Below are 11,315 nucleotides of genomic sequence, written 5' to 3' on the forward strand. Positions count from 1 at the left end.
AAAGCGTTATATTGAAATTTTTGGAAATTTTGATTCTGATGACGTTTCCAACCACCAGCGCTGCATTTCAGAAGAGGCTGGACATTTAGTGATGCGTCGGTTGTTTCTTTGCGCGGTGAGGAAAACATAGTTTCCCATTCTCCCAAGCACTCGATATATTAGCTCTGTGGCAAATTAAACTCGCCGGCTTGTACATACGCCGAGCGTCTATTAAGTGAGTAAATACGGTAGTCCGCCATTTGCACACAAAAAAGGAAGGTGTATTGTAGTGCACGAAATACTAAATGCTGTGCAGAGTTTTGTTTGCCAGTAAATCCAGACGAGATTGTAAGGCAGGATTTTATTATGATGCATAAAATTGAAGATGGAGGCGAATAATGAATCACAATTCTGCCTTTGTCAGCCTTCTTATCGAACATGTAACTGCTTAAAGCTAAGCAATTTCGCTTTCTCTCTCTCTAATAACAATTGACAGTCATTTTGTCACATTTGCCGTCCTTTGCGCTTTTCAGAGATGCGACCGCCACGGTAATTGTGTGAACGCTGACCTGAACGACCTTCCAACGAAACTTCCTGCACCTTTGGCCAAATTGGTTAATATAACCTTAGAAAATATATGGACCGGGTAGAAATACTTCTTTGAAAATTGTACGCCTTGCCCGTCATTGCCCGAATATAAATAAAAGTAAAACGAGCTTTCATTTCTTATTAATACCTCATATGGAATACACAGGTGACCTCGCTTGTATCAGGATGTAGAGAGTGCTTATATTTTTTTATACGCTCAGGATCTGTTTTAGCATTGCTTTGTAGCACCGCTCACCAGCGTGTTAACAGAAATAAAAAGAAGGATGGGAGACTTGGCACTCACGCATTTTCAGTACTTTCGATTTTAAAGTCACACAGAGGTTCAATGTACTTGTAAATTATGGAAACAAAACGCGCCTTGCTAAAATTAAAATCTCGGTCTGGTGGTCAATTTGTAGGAACATGGGTTTGGTTTTGTTATGTACAAGTACGTTAAACACTGCCTGACCTTAGAATCGAAAATACAAAAATACGTGCGAGTCGTGCTCCAAATTTATCAGAGTGATCAAGACAACTTTCAATTTTGAATTACGTGAAACTAATAAAATGATATGTTGACAAAGGGGTCTTCGAGCTGAAGGCCCCCTCCAGTCTGGGTGGCATCTGCGGCTGGTAAGTAATTAAAAGAGGGTTGAAAAAGGAAAACAATTTAGGAAAAATATTTCTGACATAAAAAGTGGAAAAAAGGGAGAGAAAAACGGGACCCAATTCATTTTAGTTGTTAAAAAGCATATTAAATGGAGTTTCGGGTCGAAAACGAAACCAAAATAAAATACTGGTGTCGCTTTAGTGGTTCAGAATATGATCACTGCCGAAATATTACATCAAAGTGAAGCAGCGTACTCCACCACAACCGATTTTAAAGATGCGACCAGCTGCACTTTACAGGCGGGATAGCTTTTAGCCTGATAAAACTGACGCAGCACCGCAGTGACGTCACGTCGCGGTATAGCTGCGGTTGATTGGTTATACCCAATGTTATTATAAATTACCTCAGTAGTGGAACTCCCTCGGAAGGAGGTACCCCCCTCACTCGCTTAAGCCCGCCTCCCGTCGTTTCAAGCGCCATCTAGAATTTTGTTTCAAAACAGTGCACGAGCGCTCGAGGCTTCATTTAGAGCAACTAGCTCGCGCTTTAGCGTGCGCGGCTACCAGTAGTTCATGCTAAGGTGAGACGAACTATAGACGCTGCGCTTCGAAACGTACGCATTCCATAGAATACACAGCAGTTACCACAGCAACCGTCCGGCGCGTCGAACAGCGAGAGGCGAGTCGTGGTGCGATAGAAGGATACTGCTTATGAAAGCAGCGCCTGTAAGCAGTTGCGGAACTGAGCAAATCTAAAACGTAGGTTGTACCGCGTACCGCAGCACCACGGTGAAGTCACGTTGATTGCCGTACGGCTGATGATCGGTGTTGGCCTCCCTCTAGCAGATAGTTTCGAGTTTTGGCGTAGACGCCCGAAACAAAACTTTGAGCCGTGATATCTATAAAGCTACACAAAATATTGAGAAACAACTTACACCTGGTAATTTAGGGACACTGCCTTAGCTGAAAACAGTGGTAATCCAAAACGTATTGCGCGAAGTTGTCTTTTAAATAAAGTTCTACAACAAACGGTAAAATTGACACGAATCGCTACGTCAAAGCGAGAAATCATCATATCGCACCTCATTTTGTCGACAGGACATGTGGAGTATTAAATACAGTATACTCTGTTTTATAGATAGTGCTCAGGGCTGTCAACGCTGCTGGCGCGATTATGGGGTGTGATCTCGCAGGTCCTCGCGCAAACGGGGACCTGCACACGTCTTCGTCTTTAGGGAGATGGTCGCCCCGGTCAAGAAGGTCGACAAAAAAGTTGTGTATGCAGAAACGTTTCAAGCCTGCTAGGCTCTTTATCTGTTTGTGAAAGAACGCTTCGTTTTCCTTTTCTTTCAGTGAAGGCAAAAACGGCCGCAAAAAAAAAAAGAAGTAATTAGAAAAATGCTTACCGGTTAGTGGGTATCTACTGAACTAATTTCTTCCTTAAAAGTCTAATATATCCCGATAAAAAAGCAGTAAATAGTATTAAAATAATTAAGTTTAATATTATTAGCGCCATTATTATCACAAAACCAGTTTTTGGGACATGTGGTTGGACATAAGCCAAATATACCTGGCATCATGTGAAGCCATTGAGAAGCCCAATGCAAAGCGTTTGCTCGCGTCACATTAAACGATCAAGCGAAAGAAAAGCAGCAGTGCGGAACCTATTAGAAGATCCCAATTAAATGTCCACGAAAAAAGACGGCCAATGACCCTTTCGGACTCTTAAAGCCCATCGGTTCTAAAGTGTTAAATTTAGAAATAAATTCGGATGCCTTAATTTCTCGTTGGAAAGCCACCATGGAGTATAATAAAATTAAAGACAAAAAGTCCGTTCTGTCCTTTGGAGTTAAAATGACGAGAAACAGGTCTGGCAACGTGTTTATGTATGTGACTTGCATGTAGATTCATGCGCTTTCTCATGCTTGTTTTAGTTTCTCCTATGTAATGAATTATATATACATATATATATATATACCGGGTGTTCCGTTTTACGAAATTCTAACAGATTTATTACGACAAATCCGGAAATTATGCACTAATACAGTTTTGGGCAGGTGAGTTATGCGACCAGGGGGACATGATATAGGCGGCTAATTTTTGCGATAAGCCGGATAATTAACTAAACTTCCTTAATTAATTTTTTAATTAGTAAAATAAGCATACGGTTTCAATTGGGAACATGCTGAGCATAGTCGAAAACCACTATATAAGTCAATTTTAGAACCGCTTGAAGCTGGTGGGAAACTCGGGGCAGCACCAAAGTTACCATTCGCGCAACAGGTGCAAAGCTAGCAGTGGCGGAACGCGATGAAAATCTAATCATCCACGCCCCCGAGTTTCCTCGCGTCTCTTCCCACTTTGTCTGGTTGGGAATGAGAGCTGACGTCGCCAGGCACGTTCGTTGCTGTCACGTGTGCCAACGTACTAAAGCCCGCCGCCAGAAGCCACAAGGGCTTATGAGCAACCAGTGGGCCACTGCACCGATGGAGGAGCTAAGTGTGGACATTGTAGGACCTCGCCCGCCACACCTAGACGCAACAAACACCTTTTCGTGATAATCGACAAATTCACAAAGTTTATCGAACTTTTTCCTTTACGAACAGCAACCAGCAAAACCATTATAGAGTGCATGGTGCAAGTTTTCTGCCGACACGGCACACCTGTTTCCATCTCCAGTGACAGCGGCAAGCCATTCGTCAGTAAACTGTGGCGAGGTCTCCTAAGCCACTGGGGGATCGCCGACCGCCACACTGTGCCATACAGGCTGCTACGTACGCGGACCGTACGAGCCATCGGTACGAGCCATGTTCCCCGACCGACGGAGAGCAACCCGACACCCCCGATTTCGCAAGCGGGGCCCCGGCGGAGTTTCCCTCTCCCGTCTCTCTCCTGGCTGAAACATAAGCAGCAGCGGATCACCGACGCTCTTCGGCACGAAGAAGATGCTCTGTGCTGGTTTTGACTTGACGCCTTTCTTTCGCTATAATAAACACAGTTAACCGCACCTTGACTCAGCCACCGTCACTCATAAAGTAGTCACTTCAATGGCGACGAGGATGGGATATCGAAGCCCTCATCCAGATGCCCAACATCTGACAAGGCAAGTCCCGACGGTTTGTGATTTCTTCTCGGAAAGAACTCTAAAGTGAAAGAAAGATGGCGACTATCGGCACCGCCCCAGCGTACGACGCGGAAGTGGAGCCATGGGCGAACTACGCAGAACGCTTGGAGCAGTTCTTCGTCGGTAATCGGATTATCGACGACAAGCAGAAGACCGGGATCTTTCTGTCTTGCGTAGGACCGAAGACCTACGGGTTACTTCGAAGTTTATTGACTCCCATAAAGCCAAGCACAAAGACCTTCGAGGAGCTCCTGGGGACCCTCAACCAACACTTCTCACCGAGACCATCCGAAATAATGGAACGGTATAAGTTCAATAGCCGCTCCCAGCAAGAGGAGGAAACTATTTCGGAATTTCTGGCAGCTCTCCGGAAACTCACCGAGTTCTGCAACTTCGGCGACACCCTCGACGTCATGATCCGGGATCGACTGGTCTGTGGTGTGCGCGATGTAGGAGTGCAGAAGAGACTGCTGGCAGAGTCAGCGCTGACCTTGGAAAAAGCAACGCGCATAGCACTGGCGGTGGAGACCGCTAGCAAGAATGCTTCGGACTTGAGAGGAGAAGGCTCGGACCATCCCCAAGTCAACAAGGTGAACGAACGAGCTGTGAAGAATAAGCATGTGGGACGCTTTCCGCGAAACAAAGCACCCCAGTCTCAAGGGCATCAGCACAAGAAGTGCGGACGATGTGGCAACAACGACCACGACCCAAAAAAGTGTCCTTTTATGTCAACTGCCTGCTTTAAATGCGGAAAAACGGGACATCTTGCAAGGGTGTGCAAGTCGCGCTCTCAGGCAAGTGGTTCGGCACGCCATGGTCAGGCCAACGTCATCGCTGCAGCGCAATCGGACCCCGCAGAGGAATTGGATCTTCGCGCGATCAACAGCGTCAGTGAGCTGCCGATGCACAAGCCATGGACCATTCCGCTGAATTGGAACGGAATTCCTGTGAACATGGAGGTCGACACCGGTTCCCCAGTATCAGTCATTTCGGTGAGTGTTTACCAACAACACCATCAGTCATGGCCTAAAATGTCCTCTTGCCAGACGAAGCTATCGTGCTACCTGGGATCCCTACCAGTTAAAGGAGTTCTCCACATGACAGTGGAACACGAAGGACAGTGTGCAAAGGCGTCAGTCTACGTCTTGGACTGCAATGGACCGAGTCTGTGCGGCCGCGACGTAATTGGAGCGCTACATCTACTCCAGAAGATCAACTTCGCCGAGGCGGAAGACCGGGTCTCCGAACTCAAGACGAAGTTTGGCGAGTTGTTCAAGCCTGGAATAGGCCAAATGGAGGGACCACCAGTGCACCTGCACCTTCGCCAAGACGCAAGACCGAGATTCTTCAAGGCAAGATCTCTTCCCTATGCGCTGCGAGACAAGGTTTCAGCTGCGCTCGACCGTCTTTGCCAAGAAGGAATCCTGTCGCCGGTGACACATTCTGAATGGGCGACTCCCATCGTGCCGGTGATGAAAAAAGACGGTTCCGTGAGAATCTGTGGGGACTTTAAGGTCACACTAAACCCTGCCTGTGACATTGAACAGTACCCTCTCCCAAGAATCGAGGACTTGTTCGCATCACTGAATGGCGGAGAATGCTTCTCGAAATTGGACCTGAAGGATGCGTACCAACAGGTTCCCCTCGACGAGTCGTCAAAGAAGGTGGCAGTGATAAACACGCATCGTGGACTCTACTGCTACAACAGACTGCCCTATGGAATCGCCTCGGCCCCGGCGATATTTCAGCGCAGGATGGAAGCACTCCTACGCGACCTTCCGGGGACGCAGGTGTTCCTCGATGACATTCTGGTGGCAGAACGCGAGGAAGAATTCGGGCGAAACTTGGAGAAAGTACTCCAAAAACTGCACAGCAGCGGTGTTCGTCTTCGAGAAGACAAGTGCGAATTCCGGAGGCAAGAGGTAACCTACCTTGGACACCGAATTGACCGTGATGGGCTACATCCTGAAGAACAGAAGCTAAAGGCTATCAAAGAAGCGCCAACACCAAGAAATGTGCAAGAGCTAAGGTCGTTCCTTGGATTCTTCACGTATTATAGGAGCTTCATTCCCCGCATGTCAACCATGCTCAACCCCTTGTACGACCTACTCAAACTGAATGCGAAGTGGCAGTGGGACACGGCCCAAGAAACAGCGTTTCAGGAAGCAAAGAACGCAATTCAGAACTGCGGATTTTTGGCTCATTTCGACCCATCGAAAGAAGTACTGCTGGAGTGCGATGCATCGCCGTATGGAGTGGCAGCGGTGCTTTCTCACCTGATCGATGGCGTCGCGAGGCCGATTGCGTTCCGCTCCAGGACCTTATCGCCCGCTGAAAAGAACTACTCGCATCTCGAAAAAGAAGCTCTTGCCTTGATCTTTGGTGTCACCAAATTCAGAGATTATCTCCTGGGGAGACAATTCACACTGGTGACAGACCACAAACCCCTTGTTGGACTCTTCAGGGAAGACAAAGCTATCCCAGCAACAGCGGCTAGCAGGATCCAGAGGTGGGCTCTGACACTTGGTGGATACATGTACAACATACGCCACAGGGCTGGGAAGTGCAACGGTAACGCCGACATGCTAAGCCGGCTTCCACTGAATGATGGAAGTCAATCACCGACAAGCCCAGAGCAAGTGGCCTTCGTAAAGCAACTGGAAACAGGACCACTTTCGGTGAAACAACTCGCGGATTTGACAGCTGCGGACCCGGAGTTGAGTAAACTTCGAACGACTATCCTGGAAGGATGGCCAAATCAGCCACAAGATCCCACTCTCGAACCCTTCTGGACCCGTAGAGCGGAGATGTCGGTGGAGGAAGGACTTGTGGTGTGGGGGAGAAGAGTAGTAATTCCACGAAAGGCAAGGCGAGCGGTGCTGCTGGAGCTACACGACGCCCACTCTGGCATGGCTGCGATGAAGTCCCTGGCCAGATCGCTCTGTTGGTGGCCAAACATGGATCGCGACATCGAGAACATGGCCCGCGACTGTCATCAGTGCCAGCAAGCGCAACCTATGCCGCCCTCAAGGGAGCCACTGTCGTGGCCAGCAGCGACCATACCCTGGTCAAGAATCCATATCGACTATGCGGGGCCAGTCGACGGACAAATGCTGCTAATTGTAGTAGACAGCTACTCTAAGTGGATTGAGGCTGTTCCGGTGAAGAGTGCTACTTCAGAAAAGACCGTAGAAGTAATGCGAGGACTATTTGCTCGTTTTGGAGTACCATACTGTATCGTTTCGGACAATGGCACTCCCTTCACCGGACAGCCCTTTAAAGATTTTACATCCCAGAACGGCGTGCGTCACGTTCGAACAGCACCATATCACCCACAGTCGAATGGACTCGCCGAACGGGCTGTGCGAACGGTGAAGTCGGCGCTGAAAAAGATTTCCGGCAAAGACTTACAGACAAAGCTGGACCGCTGGTCGCTTTCATACCGGCGAACACCCAACAGCACGTCAGGAAAATCTCCGGCAGAACTCTTGGTAGGACGTCAGATACGTTCGAGATTGGACCTCATTAACCCCGCGCGGCTGGAGAAAAAGGAAGAACAACAACCTCAGATCACCGCTGACAAACGACTTCAACCAGGAAGAACCGTGTTTATCCGCAACTACGGATCGGGTTCCCGTTGGATTCCGGGAGTCGTAAAGGAGACGAAGGGAGCGCGCATGGCAATCGTTACTACACCAGACGGCGATGTTGTTCGACACGCCGACCAGATCAGGCTGAAGATTCCGGAAATGGAAACACCAACTTCTGAGGACGACACATGGATGGACGACGTCGGCATTCCCGAGGCGCCAAACATGCCAGCGCCAAGAAGGTCAACTCGTCCGAGACGGAAACCTTCGCGCTTTCAAGCCGCCTAGTGTAAACCAAGGGTGGAGGAGTGCTACGTACGCGGACCGTACGAGCCATCGGTACGAGCCATGTTCCCCGACCGACGGAGAGCAACCCGACACCCCCGATTTCGCAAGCGGGGCCCCGGCGGAGTTTCCCTCTCCCGTCTCTCTCCTGGCTGAAACATAAGCAGCAGCGGATCACCGACGCTCTTCGGCACGAAGAAGATGCTCTGTGCTGGTTTTGACTTGACGCCTTTCTTTCGCTATAATAAACACAGTTAACCGCACCTTGACTCAGCCACCGTCACTCGTAAAGTAGTCACTTCACAGGCCATCAGGACAAATGGTAGAGAGGCACAATGGCACGGTGAAGGAGAGCCTTAGAGCATATTGTTCTACCCACAGAGACTGGGACCAGCACATTCCTGAATCGCTTTTGCGATGCGCACGGCAGAAAGCGTCGTCACCGGATTTACCCCAGCCTTCCTTTGCTGCGGCCGAGAGCTTCGCACCCCGTGGGAAGTGGCGGGACTCAAGGATGACAGCGAGCCACCAGCTTCAGAATGTCATGATTTTGCGGCGGAAGTCACTCGGCGCCTGCACGACGCACTCGATTTCGCTCGGGATCACCAAGAGAAAGCAAGGCAGGCCCAGAAAACTTATTACGACCGGCACCGGAAGCCTGCAACAATACGTCAAGGTGACCTTGTCCTCCTTGATGCCCACACATTGAGCGATGCGGCCAAAGGCATTACTGCGAAGCTTGCTCCACGCCGCACGGGGCCCTTCCGTGTGGTCCAGTGCCTGGGTGCTAACGACTTTGTGCTTAAGGACCCAGTTACTGGGCGAGACCGACACCTGGCTAACGCGGACCAGCTGACACCGTACCACGAGCCAGTTCCAGATATACTCCCGTCTGGTTCACGTCTCAAGAGGGGGAGACCTGTGAGGAGTGTCTGGCGAAGGACTATGCCAGGCGCAAGTGCCGCGCACGTGCCGCGAGAGGACGAACACGGAATAGGAAACACGACGAGGACGGACCGGGGGAACGGGCAGCTAGGTTCTGGGATTAATGAGGGACAGTAAAGGTTCCATCCTAACAATAGTTTCATTGTAGTCTTTTTGTCAATGTATATTTTGATGGAGCTTTCAGCTTTGTTGTTGCACTGTTATCTTTGTCATTGTATATTTTGATGAATCATTGTTATAACTTTGTGATTTACTAGATTTTGATATATGTATATTTTGTGTCGTATTTCTGTGCAGCAGTTTTTCAACCATAGTTTTCATGTTTTATGTGCAGCCATTGTTTTCTGTAGCGGTATTTATGTTTACCGCCCACCCTACTTGGACCTCGAAAGGTCCGCAGTATCTAATAAATAAATAAATGCCTCTTACGCTGATCGGTCGCAAGTGTGCATCGTTCCATTGAATCGTGACAAGGTGAAAAACCTGGTTGAGTGACTGTTTTCACGTCTCGATCCTGCTTTCAGGGATGTTGAAAAACAGCAGATTATTACCTCGCGAATGGCTTTCAAGCACAGCGAATCTTTGCGACATTTGTTCAAGCGCAGAACTGTTTTGCGAAGTGGCCTCTGAAATGGCAGTAACGTTTTCCCGGCATCCGGACAAAATGGTTTGGTCCCGGACAAAGTGGCCCAGGACAACGTGGTCCCAAGCGCAAACCCAAACAAAATGGTACGAGGCAAATTTTGAGGCATAATGGGCTTGCTGTTGAAGGGTTAGTGCATTGTTTGCAATTGAAGCAAATCGGACATAAGAAGAAAAAAATGTTTGGCTGAATACCTAAGTTCTCAAACGCTAACCACTTTAAAGTTTATATATTTAATGCAAAACACTCTGCATGTCAATAGTAGAGACAAAAAAAAAACGGAAAAGTAAGCTAGAGGAATAATATTAAAGTACATAGCATATTAAATAATCTGTCTAATATTTGACATATTCAGCAATATAATCAAAACGTTGTTCTATATCACGCCATCACACAAAACATTAACGTTTGTGTTTATGCAGCATAAGTTCGGTCCGCTTTTTAAGGAGCGGCTACACTGGTTTACGCTGTATATGAGAAATGTTATCCGTGGAGTATCACTGCTTCGTGGGGTCTTTAACACGGCAGCACGCACGCCATCACAAATATGTTGTATATGCATGATAATGTCTGAATCATCATGTGCATACGTTTTCTTGCAGCGCCATTGCGCCTTCACCACATTTTACTAAAGTCACAGTGCAGCCGACGCTACGAGCTGATAGGACCAAGAAAAGAAGTGCTGAAAACAAAACGTGGTAATTGTATTCGTAGACTTTTCTGTTCAAGCCATTTCTTGCTAGTCCAATCAAGCGAAGAGTGCATCGCGGCCTTGCACTTTTAGTGTTCGCGTGCGCATTTGTGTAGTGACCTTCAAGCACCAGCTCCGTTGTAAGTGATCCGACTTATCCGAATAGGAGTATTGGAGGTGGATGAGGACGGGAAAGCGTTTCCCTGTCATTTCAGATAAAGCTTCAGATAACTGGCAACCACGATTTTAGGCCCCAAAATGGGTAAGCGTCGTTACTCTGGACTCTGGAGCATAGCTTCTTTAGTGGCACTAGGAGAGGCCTTCAAGCTCGCACTGGAAAGCCAGACGACCGAACCAGCGCTTCAAGGTCGGCGCCATATGTCCGTGTAATTACATTTTTCCTGGCACGTTGTTCCATCTATCGCCCAACTTCTGCAACACTTGGGACTCATTGTACTTGTGTTACACAGAGGGCGACGCATGACGAACAAACAGTTCCAGTATTTCTTTTGCCATTTCCTGCGGCTGTCTGTAATTGAAACTAGTTGTGAAATATACGTGGATTTCTGAGATACGTTTATTACACTACGAGGTGCTTGGTGTTATTTTCTGTTCCGCGCTTTCTTGCAGAAGTTAATGATATTCGGCTGAAGTGTCGTTAAGGGTTTTGGTATAAAATGTTACGTATTTATATGTTTTTATATTTTTTAACTTTGCCGCTTACTGAATCATCAGCATTCAGTTCCCTGACTCGTTGACTGCAGTTTTTGATTAGCCACTGAGTCAAAACAGCGTTTCCAACAGTGATTGGACAAAATAACTATTTCGGTGAGGGTGGTTTCATTTGAAATCGAATACGCA

General features: G+C 47.9%; 1 protein-coding gene across 1 annotated transcript; it reads left to right on the forward strand.

Moving 5' to 3' along the window:
* Window positions 1–5,165: 5,165 nt before the first annotated feature.
* LOC121047598 (uncharacterized protein K02A2.6-like) lies at window positions 5,166–8,472 on the forward strand. Its single transcript, XM_040502972.2, has 2 exons — window positions 5,166–5,292; window positions 5,347–8,472. Exons 1-2 carry the CDS (start codon window positions 5,203–5,205, stop codon window positions 8,176–8,178), a joined length of 2,922 nt encoding a protein of 973 aa, XP_040358906.1. The 5' UTR covers window positions 5,166–5,202; the 3' UTR covers window positions 8,179–8,472.
* Window positions 8,473–11,315: the final 2,843 nt, after the last annotated feature.

The sequence above is a fragment of the Ixodes scapularis genome, unplaced genomic scaffold (genome assembly GCF_016920785.2).
Source record: "Ixodes scapularis isolate PalLabHiFi unplaced genomic scaffold, ASM1692078v2 PGA_scaffold4__175_contigs__length_147842914, whole genome shotgun sequence".
In the NCBI taxonomy this organism is placed as follows: Eukaryota; Metazoa; Arthropoda; class Arachnida; order Ixodida; family Ixodidae; genus Ixodes; species Ixodes scapularis.